Source organism: Phoca vitulina, unplaced genomic scaffold (assembly GCF_004348235.1).
Source record: "Phoca vitulina isolate PV1807 unplaced genomic scaffold, GSC_HSeal_1.0 scaffold1, whole genome shotgun sequence".
Classification (NCBI taxonomy): Eukaryota; Metazoa; Chordata; class Mammalia; order Carnivora; family Phocidae; genus Phoca; species Phoca vitulina.
The window spans coordinates 71,281,239-71,294,600 of record NW_022589704.1 but is presented as its reverse complement, the minus strand read 5'-3'; the positions used below and the strand labels follow the sequence as shown (position 1 = coordinate 71,294,600).

Genomic DNA, 13,362 nt, shown 5'->3' with positions numbered 1-13,362 from the left:
GGGTGGGGTGGGAGGGATGGGGTGACTGGGTGATAGACACTGGGGAGGATATGTGCTCTGGTGAGCACTGTGAATTGTGCAAGACTGTTGAATCATAGATCTGTACCTCTGAAACAAATAATGCAATATATGTTAAGAAAAAAAAAGAAGAAGAAGAAGATAGCAGGAGGGGAAGAATGAAGGGGGGGAAATCGGAGGGGGAGAAGAACCATGAGAGACGATGGACTCTGAAAAACAAACTGAGGGTTCTAGAGGGGAGGGGGGTGGGAGGATGGGTTAGCCTGGTGATGGGTATTAAAGAGGGCACATTCTGCATGGAGCACTGGGTGTTATGCACAAACAATGAATCACGGAACACTACATCAAAAACTAATGATGTAATGTATGGTGATTAACATAACAATAAAAATTTTTTAAAAAAAGAGTAGTCTCAGAAATGGAATGCAGAGGGAAATAGACTATGGAATTTCTCTGGCTCTTTCACATGAAATTATATCAAAATCTCTTTTAAAGTTTTCTTCCCAGTTTCTGGGAAGGGAATTTTCTGAGGATTTGTTCCACTTTAAAATGAAATGCTCATTTGCCCCATTACCAGTACGTTTTTGTTTCTTCTGATATCAGAAAATAACTGTCACATAATGAAAGCTAAGTCTTTAAATCCTCAATGGCAAGGGTCACATATCATTTATCTTCTGACCCAGCCTCTAGGACAGTTCTTAGAATAGAGAAAGCACTTGAAATGACACCAGACTGTTGTTGAATTGCAGGCTGGTTTTATGCTGTTACTAAAACCTGACCAAGCCTAAGCCCTGTTTATGGTGACCCTGATTAACATGTCTGGGCCAGGGGCTTGGGAACTAAAAAGTCTTGGCTTGGAAATGACATCCAGTTGGCAGACAGTGGACAGGGCATTCATTGCCCTGCACCTCAGGAAACGGGGACTTAACTATGAATTCTGACGTCAGCCGAACGCTGTAGGAAGAGTTGACCAGAGAGTAATAAAGTGGAGATTGGAACCCTCTTTAAAAACTCAATTGTTTTCTAATACTTATTAGAAAATGAGAAGGGGGGCCCCTGGGTGGCTCCGTTGGTTAAGCTACTGCCTTCGGCTCAGGTCATGATACTGGAGTCCCTGGATCGAGTCCCACATCGGGCTCCCTGCTCAGCGGGGGGTCTGCTTCTCCCTCTGACCCTCCCCCCTCTCATGCTTTCTCTCTCTCAAATAAATAGATAAAATCTTAAACGAGAATGGGACCACTGAGGAACATAAACAGCAAGAAATAACTCCCTCTCTCTCTTGCCCTATTCACCATCAACAGTTATAGGTTTTTGGGGCCTGATGTGTGTAGGATTTGGGGGCTACTTTTTTGTTTTTTAAGATTTTATTTACTTGACAGAGAGCGTGCGCGCAACAGCACGAACACAAGCAGGGGGAGTGGGAGAGGGAGAAGCAGGCTTCCCACGGAGCAGGGAGCCCAATGCGGGGCTCGATCCCAGCACCCTGGGATCATGACCTGAGCCAAAGGCAGGCGCTTAACGACTGAGCCACCCTGGCGCCCCATGGGGGCCACTTTAAAGAAAAATAGTAAAACATTACAGATATGAAAGGTCTGGGCACCGGCCTGACTGGGAAGGAGCTGGTGTAGGGAGAGGGCCCTGAAGCTGAAACTTCATTCGCTCCACCCTCAATTCACCTCAGCTGTTGACATTCCTCTGCTTGAGGAATGCGTGCAGGAGATATGAGGGCCTCATTTTCATGGACAAACATCCCTCCTGACATCTTGGAGAATGGCTTTTGCAAAATGTATCAGAGAAAATAAATTTCTAAGTATCATCAGTCTATGTCCATTTCCTAATAACTTCTACTGGCCAACGCCAACCATCCAGAAAAAAAAAAATGCCAAGAGCAAAGTTTCCATCAAGAAATTGTACAAGCAGGCTCAGCCCTGATTGATGCTCTCCTACAAAATACATTGACCTGAGAAAAAGAAGCCAGACACAAAAAAGCCCATGCTTTGTGATTCATTTTATGAAGTACAGAAACAGTCAAAACTAATCTGCGGGGCTCTAAGTCAGGGTAGTGGTGATCCTTGGGGGCAGCTGATTTGACTAGTTATGAAGAGTCACCAAGCTATATACTCCAATGAAAAGATGAAATGAAAATACACCGGTAATAATAATTTGGCCTACAAAGATTTTTGTAGCACATGGGCACACAGAAGTAGAATGTTTTTTTCTTCTGGATACTGCCAAGCAGAGTAAAAGCTTAAAGGCCAAGTAGATAGTCCGTTGTATCAATCATTTAGCCTCCTTAGTAGGAAAGTTTTCCGGTCCTATATGAAATTTTGTTTCATCTTTACAGTACCATTGCAAGTGTTGCCAAACTCCAGGCTATGGATGCTCTGAATGACACACTGGAGAAGGTGAGCGGGGGTGTGGGTGAGGCCCCTCACGGGACGCTCCCAGTCAGCATTTATCCAACGAGTCAGGCTGCATGGATGAACGAGCACTGAGCACTGAGCTTTTACCCAACTCAGAGATTTGCCATCTTGTGAAAGACTCTGCTCTCAGTCCAAGGACACAAAGAGGTTTTGGTGAGAAGAGCTGTTTCTCCCAAATTCCTAGTGTCTATTTAATAAGTCATTTCAAAAATAAGATAGAAAACAAGGCAAGAATCCTGACACCAAACTGGCAGAGTTGTACTATGCCATCCCAAATATTCCTCAGAAACACTGGCATGTTTTTTATAAAAAAGCAGCCTATGTATTGGGAATTCGGCAGTGTGGGGCCTCTCTCGCCACCACTGCGTGCCCACAAGGCAATATGTGATTTGAGGTGAAGGTGGGGGGTGGAGGGTTGCACAGGTTAGGGCTGGAGGAGCTCTAGGCACTGGCTGAGTTTATCCAGGAAAATCTGTTTATGAGGGTGGCTGGCCGTTGCTATTTTTATTTCTATATCTTGTATTTCTTCTGAGTAGCTCCAGAAACTCAGAAAACTCTTACCAGATCGACAGTGGTTCGGTTTTGAATTTACTAGTTTGTTTTTAAATTTTGTAGGTAAACTAAGTGAGGGTCCTTATTCTATTTCTAGGGGGCAGATAATTTGCATTGAAAGCAACGAATAACCACTCTTTCTGCTGCTCTCACGTTAATTGAAGGGACAGGACTGTGCATAATTTATAGAAGGAAGACTAGCTGTCACTGCCAAAATCAGGGTCTGGAAGAGATGGGAGCAGAAACTGAGCAGCTAGACCTCTAGGGGCCTCCACGTGGTAACGGCTTCTCCACTTACTATTGGTATGACCTTGAGCAAATTACTTCTATTGTGCCTTAGATAAGTTATTTGTAAAATGGAGATAAGGAAGGGCGCCTGGGTGGCTCAGTCGGTTAAGTGTCTGACTCTTGATCTAAGCGCAGGTCTTGATCTCAGGGTCATGAGTTCAAGCCCTGTGTTGGGCTGCATGTCCAGCATGGAGCCTACTTTATTTTATTTTTTTTAATTTTATTATTTATTTGACAGAGAGAGACACAGCGAGAGAGGGAACACAAGCAGGGAGAGTGGGAGAGGGAGAAGCAGGCTTCCCGCCGAGCAGGGAGCCCGATGTGGAGCTCGATCCCAGGACCCTGGGATCATGACCTGAGCCGAAGGCAGACGCTTAACAACTGAGCCACCCAGGCGCCCCCATGGAGCCTACTTTAAAAAAAAAAAAAAAAGGAGCTAAGGCAGAGTATATACTTTCAGGGTTGTTGCGTGGGATGAGTGAGTTTGTACATATGAAGCTCTTAGAACAGTGCCTGGCACAGAGTAACCTGTTTGCACTCTGGTTGGTAGCAGTGAAATAAGCAGGCGTGTCCAAAGTCCATGGGATGTAACCAGGCAGATGGTACTAGGCAGATCTTTTTTTTTTTTTTAAGTCATCTCCATGTGCAACATGCAGCTGAAACTCACCACCTCGAGATCAAGAGTCGCATGCCTTGTTGACTGAGCCAGCCAGGTGCCCCAGTACAAGGCAAGATCTTGATTATAGGCTAGAGCTACAAAGCCTTCTAATGTGGGGGGCTTGGTTCTCCCACAAATAGATTTGAGCTGAGGTCATAAACAACTCTTTGCCTTCCTGGCTTTAGAAGAAGGGCTGGGATGAATGTGCCAGAGCAAAACAGCCTGCCGGCTTCTGCATCCCACGTCCTCTCACACCTGCCCACGAAACGCCGCTTCTGCGGGGGCCACGGACTGTGCACAGTTGTAAATGGAACTGGAGGGATTAGACACATTCCTCTAGGATATATGTTAGCCCAAAATAAAATGTTTAAAGAAAGTGGTCAGTAGAGGTCGATTATGCTATACATTAGTTACCGTGCCAGAGTCTACATTGTTTTTTATAGACATTTATGCTTATGTCTTGACATAGAGGAGTTCTTTTCCATTCAGTTAAAAATATCACTTCCTTATTTCACAGATTAAAAGAAAAACCAACAACAATAACAACAAATTGTAAACCGTAAGAAAACATTGAGATGGTGTGTTGTTACGAATATTTTTAACAGCAACTGTACCTATTTAAAAAAACAAACAACTTTAACACTGAGCTCAAAGTGCACTGCAGTAGGACTGTGGCTAAGAGTGCACAGTTTACTGGTTAGAACAGGGCTGGTATCAGACATCAGTCGTGTCTCCTGCTGGCTCTGCCACTGAGATCTCTTCCCTTTTCTATGCCCCTGTTTCCTCATCTGTAAATGGGAATGTGGTTAACAGTATCCACTTCACAAAAATGTGAGAATAAAACAAAGTTATATAATATACACAAAGTACTTAGCTGAGCCAGGTACAATTAGCCCTCATGAGTGTTAGCTTCTATTCCCGGGTGGGTATCCTATAGGACAACACTCAGAATCCCAGGCAAAGGATAAGAGGCCAGCAACAAAATCAAGTCCCAAGATCACCATGTATGACTATCTTGAATATGGTAATTAGTGGGAATCCATGTGTTTTCTTACCACTAAGAAAAATCGTCCCTGAATTCATAGTTCAACCTGAAGCATAATAAGATTTTTTTTAAGAGAGAGAGAGAGAGCGCACAGTGTGGGAGGGAAGGAGGGAGGTACAGAAGGAGAGAGAATCTTAAGCAGATTCCGTGCTAAACTAGGGCTTGATCTCTCAACGCTGAAATCAAGAGTCAGACGTTTAACCCACTGAGCCACCCAGGAGCCTCTAAGATTTTATAGTAAAGGTCAACTTTGGGTGGAAAGACCAATGCCTTTAAAAAAATAGATCTGTTGGGCGCCTGGGTGGCTCAGTTGGTTAAGCGACTGCCTTCAGCTCAGGTCATGATCCTGGAGTCCCGGGATCGAGTCCCACATCAGGCTCCCTGCTCGGCGGGGAGTCTGCTTCTCCCTCTGACCCTCCCCTCCTCATGCTCTCTCTCTCTCATTCTCTCTCTCTCAAATAAATAAATAAAATCTTTAAAAAAAAAAAATAAATAAATAAAAAATAAAAAAATAGATCTGTTGAGATCAGTGGTTGTCAGGAGCTGGGGGTGAGAGGAGGGGTTAACCACAAAGGGACAGGAGGGAATTTGGGGGGTTGAGGGTTCTGTCTTTTTATTTTGGTCACAAACTGTATGTACTTGTGAAAACTCATGGAACTGTACACTAAAAAGGGTATGTTTTGCTGTAGATAAATTATACCATAATTTTTTAAGTGAAAAAATGCATAAACTATACTGCCTCATACAAAAAAAATTAAGATATATAAAAGATAGAGAAATGTAAATATAGATATCTGCTGATGGATTTTCACCAGCATAACCATTGCCCGCACAATATATATTGTCATGAAGACCTAACAATATACAATTGGCCAGAAGAAATACAGTAGCAGAAATGAGGTTTATATCCTCTGCATTTAGTAACATTCATTGATGCCCTCAGCTAGAATTATGTCTGGTTCCAAGAACCCATGTTAATTCTCATACCAATGCAAGAACTTAAGAGTCTAAGGCAGTGGGGTGCCTGGGTGGCTCAGTGAGTTAAGCGTCCCAACTCTTCATTTCAGCTCAGGTCATGATCTCAGGGTTGTGAGATCGAGACCTGTATCACCTCTGCGCTGAGCATGGAGCCTGCTTGGGATTCTCTCTCTCCCTCTCCCTCTGCCCCCCACCCCACGCATATGTGTGCACTCTCTGTCTCTCTCTCTAAAAAAAAAAAAAAAGTCTAAGGCAGTAAGAGGACAGTCCTATTCATAGGATCTCATCAACCACTTAAACATGGCAAGACATTTCTATCCATATGTTACTCCTCTCTGGATACCTTCCTTTATTTTTTTGTAAAAGATTTTATTTATTTGTCAGAGAGAAAGAGCACAAGCAGGGGGAGCGGCAGGCAGAGGGAGAAGCAGGCTCCCCGCTGAGCAGGGAGCCCGATGCGGGGCTCGATCCTAGGACCCTGGGATCATGACCTGAGCCTAAGGCAGCCGCTTAACTGACTGAGCCACACAGACACCCCTGGATACCCTACTTTAAAATCAACCTAGGGTTTGAGATTTGGGAGATTGAAAAACAATCTCCCAAAGCTTGTAATTGTATCAATCTAAGTGGGAAGCAGCCTGAAATTTTCCCTTCCCACTATTTCCCCCAACTCCTCCCTGCACACAGAACTCTCTCCCACTACCTTTCTCCTTCCCTCCTTACCTCTCCAGTCAGCCCTTCCTGCCTCTCCCAGCCCTGCTTAATGAGAGAAGTCATGTTGCCTGGTGAGAGGCCATGAAACCTGGTATTCCTGCAGAAAAAGGCTTATGTAACCCCAAAATTCCCTCGGCTGAAAATCTGGGAGAACCGGTCTCAGACCAAGTTCCACCAACTCCTTCAAGGCTGTTTGACCTTTTAGAAGTCACGTAGCTCCTCTGAGATTTACGGTCGTTCATTTAATTTTTTTTTTTTTTTTAAAGGCAGGGAGTGAGAGAGGATAATACTGCCAAATATAATTCTTTAGACAGTTATGGAAGTTAAATTTGGCAATAATTGTGAAGCCACTCTGAACATGAAAGTATCCAGTTGAAGCATTAGTAACAAGGTTGGGTTATGGTGTGGAGGGGGGTGGACTGTTGAAGCCTAGTTAAAGTTGGGGCACTTTTCAAGTTGCCAAGTGTGTCACCATTGCAGAGTTAGTGAGGTGTATGGGAAATGGGATCCTGAGGGAGCGGAAACTCTCAAAGGCATCTGCAAATCTAAAAAGGTTTCTCTTGTTCTGTAGAAGAACATCACCGTAGGAGTATCCTTGAATTTCATGGACTCAAGCTGAATGTTTTGTTTTAAGCATTTTGCTTAACGGGGTGTGGAAATCTAAGTGCCAACATTCAAGTTGGAAGTTAACACCCTGGAAAGATGAATGGAAGAGCTCCCAGTCTGCGAATACTACCTCCCTTCGGGCTCTAAACCAAAACCTGCCACTGATTTCCTTGCATCTAGAATTTCTTTCTCAGCTCCAATCATAACGAGTTTTATTATACTTCTTTTGCTTTTTTCTCTGAAACGAAAACTATAGGTTCTGAGGTCACAGCTACCCAAGATGAAGGTAGATTCTCCACGTGGGAGTTTCTGTTGATCTGCTTTTCAAGTTCAATATGTGCCCCTTATGTGATGGAGTCACAGCAAGACAGAAATCCTTATACACACACTGGCCTTGAATTCTTTCTCTTATGGGGTTACCTGAGATTCTCTTATCCTAATGAATCAGACAAGAAACACCTTTCTTTTTTACAAACCCGGTCATTTTATAAAGACTAACGATGAAAAATCCAAAGCTTCACCAAAGCTCAGAGGCCGGCCTGAAGCCTGGTTGGTGGTTGTACTCTGGAAAGCTATTCCTACTTATTTCTGGTTCCAGCTTGAAAATACAATCTTCCTATCACCATTGATACAAAGTCTACAGCAAAGAATTAGGGCATTTCGAGGTTGACCATTTTACTGATAGTTTCTTTTTTTTAAAGATTTTATTTATTTATTTGACAGAGAGAAACACAGTGAGAGAGGGAACACAAGCAGGGGGAGTGGGAGAGGTAGAAGCAGGCTTCCCACCGAGCAGGGAGCCTGATGCAGGGCTCGATCCCAGGACCCTGAGATCATGACCTGGGCCAAAGGCAGATGCTTAACGACTGAGCCACTCAGGAGCCCCTACTGACAGTTTCAATTCTGATGGAAGACTCTTTATAGACTCTCCACCCACAACCCCCAAGTTCTTCTACATTCAGGTGTTCCCCATTGAGGGATTGGAGCATATGAGAACGAGGACTTGATTCTCTTGTATATTCAAGAGTTGCTGGACAACCCTGCTATGGGCTCCCTAAAACCTGTACATTTGTAATTTAATAATTATGGGCTGTTTCCCTAAGGCTGTTATCTTTGCCAGAATTATTTCTACTTCCTTCTCACTCGTGTTGATTTTTTTTCCCCCTTAAACTTTCCCAGTTCAGTTCACAGATGGCCAACAGGCCCCACAGACAGCCTCCCATTCCTTCTGATCTCCAACAGTCCCCTCCCCTTCAACAGTTGAGCAGAACTTTTAGGACCTCTGTTAAATGCCTTAGTAAAAATGTAGCCCCTAACCCTTGTGCATTACTGGTGGGAATGTAAAATGGTACAGCCACTATAAAAAACAATATAGCGGGGCGCCTGGGTGGTTCAGTCGTTAAGTGTCTGCCTTCGGCTCAGGTCATGATCCCAGGGTCCTGGGATCAAGCCCCGTATCGGGCTCCCTGCTCCACAGGGAACCTGCTTCTCCCTCTCCCACTCCCCCTGCTTGTGTTCCCTCTCTAGCTGTGTCTCTCTCTGTCAAATAAATAAATAAAATTAAAAAAAATATATAGCAGTTCCTCAAAAAATTAAACATAGAATTCTATGATCCAGCAATTCTACTTTTGGGTGTATACCCAAAAGAACTGAAAGCAGGGATTTGAACAGATGTTTATACACCAGTGTTTATAGCAGCATTATTCACAATAGTCAAAAGGTGGAAGCAACCCAAATGTCCATCATCATATCATCCATATGAATGGATAACAAAATGCAGTATATACACAGTCAGGGGGATATTATTCAGCCTTAAAAGGGAAGGGAATTCTCACACATATTACAACATGGGTAAGCCTTGAAGACATGATGCTAAACGAAAGAAGCCAGACACATAAGGACAAATCCCACTGGAGTTTATATGCAATACCTGGAGTAGTCAGCATTCATAGAGATAGAAGGTAGAATGTGGTTGCCAGAGGCTGGAAGGGGGGAGGGGGGAGTGAGGAGTTATTGTTTAAAGGGTACAGAGCTTCAGTTTGATGTGATGAAGAAGTTCTGGAGGTGAATGGTAGAGATGGTGGCAAAACAGTGTAAATGCATTTAATGCCACCAAACTGTACACTTAAAAATGGTTGAAATGGTAAATTTTGTCCTGTGGATTTTAGCACAATTTTTTAAGAGATCAAAAAAAATCGTAGCCTCTGAAGTATGGAGATAAGCCTAGAGATGATCAGGTCATGAGTCGGTGCCTCCGCCCCTCCCCTCCCACCCCCACCGTGGTCACTCTCACGGCCACTCTGTGGCTTGTCTCCTCAGTGACAACTTGTCATCTTGCCCCGTCTCACCTCGCTACTTGCCCACATTCTGTTATGTGCAAATTACTTGTTTCCTTTCTCACTCCCTTCACCTTGTGCTTGACTTGAAGTAAACTGGCAGGCATCCCTCCCACCTGTAATCTCTTGTATGTGGTTTAGAGCCAACTTGAAAGAATCCATCTGTTCTAGTTGACAGTAAAGACACCAGTCTGGAAGAAAACTACTGAAGTTAGTGGCCTCTTAAGTTTCCTTTTGATTCTAATGTTAAAAGAAAAACATAACACTCTGCCCTTACCACACTCTAAAATGTCCTGTGGCCCAATGATAATTGATTTGACAAAAAAAAAAAAAAGTCACTGGCTCTTTTTTTAGATTCTAAAGCAACATTTATGACCAGTACCTCAATTGTGTTTCTCCCTTCCTCCTAGAACACCAGCAGAGACCATCCTTGGGTTTCATTGTGATATTACTTCTGCCTGCTCATTGTAAAAGAAAAATTTTTAGAAAAATACTGACAGGCAAAGTAAAGAAGAAGACGGGGAATTGCCCATAATCCCTCAGAGATAACCATTGTTAAAACTTCAGTGTATACTCTTCTAGTGTGTTTAATTGTTTAAGACCAAGAAGAAAGGACTTTCTGGAGTCAAGTTTCACATGAAAGGGAACGCTGTGTGCCCAGAGCTCAGGGGCATTTGAGAAGAGATATAAGGCACATATGTTTTCCCTGGCTTAGAAGAGCCCAAACAAATCATGAACAATGTGATGCTTGGGGTCATGAGCAGTTTATCTCCCCCTTTATTTAACTTGTCAGGGCAAGGGCATCTAAGTTCTACAGTGATAAGTTAAATTCCTCGTGAGCTGAGGCATCCCTTCCTTGCTGGCTAAGATAGGTGTCCTTAGGTATTTGTATCGATCAGCTTAGAAACCAAGAATTGGAATGGACCCAAAAGGTCACTGGGTCCAAATTCTTCTCCTAGGAATACTACATCTGAATTGCTTACAGCATTGAGCATCTTTTCCATCTGAAGCTGTCCTTAGTGTAAATTCCATAAGATCTCTCGATTCCATATGAAATTCCTCTTATTGTCAAAATCTCAGTCTGTGTTCATTGAAAGCCACTTGAGCTGTTTTCCTCACAGATATCTTCCATGGGATGACTAATAAGATCTCTTGTTACCTGAAGCTACGAATCACTCCTCAGCTTTCTTTTTACCAGGCTGTTGAGACTGAACCATATGAAATCGCCAATATTGGACCACTGTTTACCTACAAAAACAACCATTTCACACGCTTCAACATACTAACTGACCCTAACTCTCCCCAACATCTTTCAGAGGTTCTTTATTTCTGATCTTTTGACAATGGAGGTGTTCCTCCCCTGTGGGATCTTCTCTGGTGTCCCCTACAGCCTCCTTAGAATATATGCACCATATGCATATATGCACCAGGATACTTGTTAATCTTGGAAGACTGATGAGATATAATTAAGCATTTCTACCTTTAAAAATATCTCTTCAAATCGTACATATAAATGCGTATGTATATTCTGCATATTATCTTGTGTATAATATAGTTTATGGTTTTCAAAATCGGAAGCAAGCTCATGAGAGAAACCTGGATGAATGCATACACATGTGAGTGCAAAGTTGGAGATGGTATGGGAAAAAGACATATGAAAGAAGCAACCGGAGCTGTGAAGTTCTCCCGACCAGCTGTGTTGCTTTCTGCTGCTGTAATACTGCATGACCAAAAAGTTCCAATACGCTTATTTTTTCTTTCTTTCTCACCTTTAGCTCAGCCATAAATTTCCAGCAGTAATGCACATGGCACATCAAAAACCCAGGCCTGCCCTGGAGAAGGTCACTCCACTGAAAAGGATCTACATTATTCAGCAGCCTCGAAAATGTTAAGCTGGAATGTAAAACACAGCCATCTGGCCAACTGCCACAAACATCGGACAGCTTAGCGAAAAGGACCAAAATTTTCCATAGGCCCAGTGCACTTGCTTGGTAAATAAAACAGCTTTTGTATCTTCTCTTTTGACTTTAGATAATAAAGCATCCAAATTTATAAATCCAGTGCCTTCTTGGGCCTCATTTTGGTCCAGGTCAGGATCCCACTGATATTTACATAGGTAATCCTGTGGAAGAAGTGGATGGTGTGGAAGAATCCAGAATACTTGAGTATTCCACTCCACCTCCCAGGATAAGCCCTCTCCTTGATGCTGACCCTGAGCTGTTCCACCCACAGTGAGTTCTTTCAGAAGGACAGAGGTGGGAGAGGAATACTCTGAGCTGTGCAAAGGTCAATACTCTATGCAAACGTGAGGAGCAATTCTTCTTGGTATGTTTGTCCTCAGATGCTCCAGCTTTCACTTGAGGTGAAAGGTCATTTCCGGCTCCCCACATAAATACGTAAGTTTGTTTTGAAAGTTTGGTGAGGGAAAATGAAAAACTTATATTTGTTACAAACATATTCTCTTCTTTAAAGCAATCGAGGATGAAAGGTAGAATTATAGTTGCAGCAGGAGATTGGCTCAGGGCCTCCCACAAAGTTCGTGCTCAAGAACCTAGGGAGGTCATGATGCTGTAGGGCATTGTGGTTAGGGTATAGATGTTGATTTTATTTTTTTAATAAAAATTTTTATTTATTTGTCAGAGAGAGAGAGCAGAAGCAGGGGGAGTGGCTGACAGAGGGAGAAGCAGGCTTCCCGTGGAGCAGGGAGCCCGATGCGGGGCTCGATCCCAGGACCCTGGGATCATGACCTGAGCTGAAGGCAGACGCTCAATGACTGAGCCACCCAGGCGTCCCTAGATGTTGATTTTAATTGGAGGTGGGGATAGGAGGGAAAGTGTTGCCAAGCTGAACCTGCTCTAGCTCTCCTACCCTCCACCATACACACACACACACACACACACTCTCTCTCTCTCTCTCCGTATACTCACACGTGAATAGCCAAGGGGATCTTCAGGTGATAGCAGGGGACAGCCACATCATTTTTCTACAAAGCTTAGCTGTCACTTTTAGCTCCACCATCTGCACCTCTCATTAATAATGTTATCCAACAATCAGCACTTGTCTTGACCCAAAAAAAGTGGTCAGTCCTCTAGGCCATCATGTTACAGGTTGATAACCCTTGGAGTGTGACCTGGTGCCATGCCTATCTCTGGTTCCTGGAACTCCAAAAGTGCTTGGCTAAAGTCCAGTGGTCATGCTGATGCATCTTGCCTCCTCCCCTGCACTGTTTGGCTCTTTTTCAGAAATAAGAAAATTGTTGGAGACAATATTGAGACTTCAGTCAGTGCCAGCATGAATCAATAAGACAGTGAGTCCTAACCACACCACTTTGGCTTAGCTCAGTTCCCAGTCCTCTGGACCATTGTCAGAAATATTCCAGAAAGGTAAGTGTTGCAAGGCACACTTGTTCTTGTCGATGCACAGAAGTTCAAGGTCAGCCAAGACTCCCCAGGGAACAATAACAAAATACAAAGAGGATGGTGGATACTAGCTGGGACACTGGACTGAGATTAGGAGACTAAGTTTCTACTTCTGACCTTTACTAGTTCTTTTTTTAAAGATTTTATTTATTTACCTGAGAGAGAGAGAACAAGAGAGAGAGCAAGAGTGGGGATAGTGGCAGAGGGGGAAGGAGAAGCAGACTGCCTGCTGAGCAGGGAGCCCGACACAGGGCTGGATCCCAGGACCCTGGGATCATGACCTAAAACCAAAGGCAGACGCTTAACTGACTGAGCCACTCAGGCA

General features: G+C 43.6%; 1 protein-coding gene across 3 annotated transcripts in view; it reads left to right on the top strand.

Moving 5' to 3' along the window:
* Positions 1 to 11,636, top strand: part of DAPL1 (death associated protein like 1) — an 84,460-nt gene extending 72,824 nt beyond the window's left edge. For all 3 annotated transcript variants that reach the window (XM_032423946.1, XM_032423776.1, XM_032423864.1), the window contains 2 exons: positions 2,363 to 2,423; positions 11,394 to 11,636. In XM_032423946.1, the coding sequence (XP_032279837.1) occupies positions 2,363 to 2,423; positions 11,394 to 11,510 (178 nt within the window). In that variant the 3' untranslated portion in view covers positions 11,511 to 11,636. The remainder of the gene's footprint in view (positions 1 to 2,362; positions 2,424 to 11,393) is intronic.
* Positions 11,637 to 13,362: the final 1,726 nt, after the last annotated feature.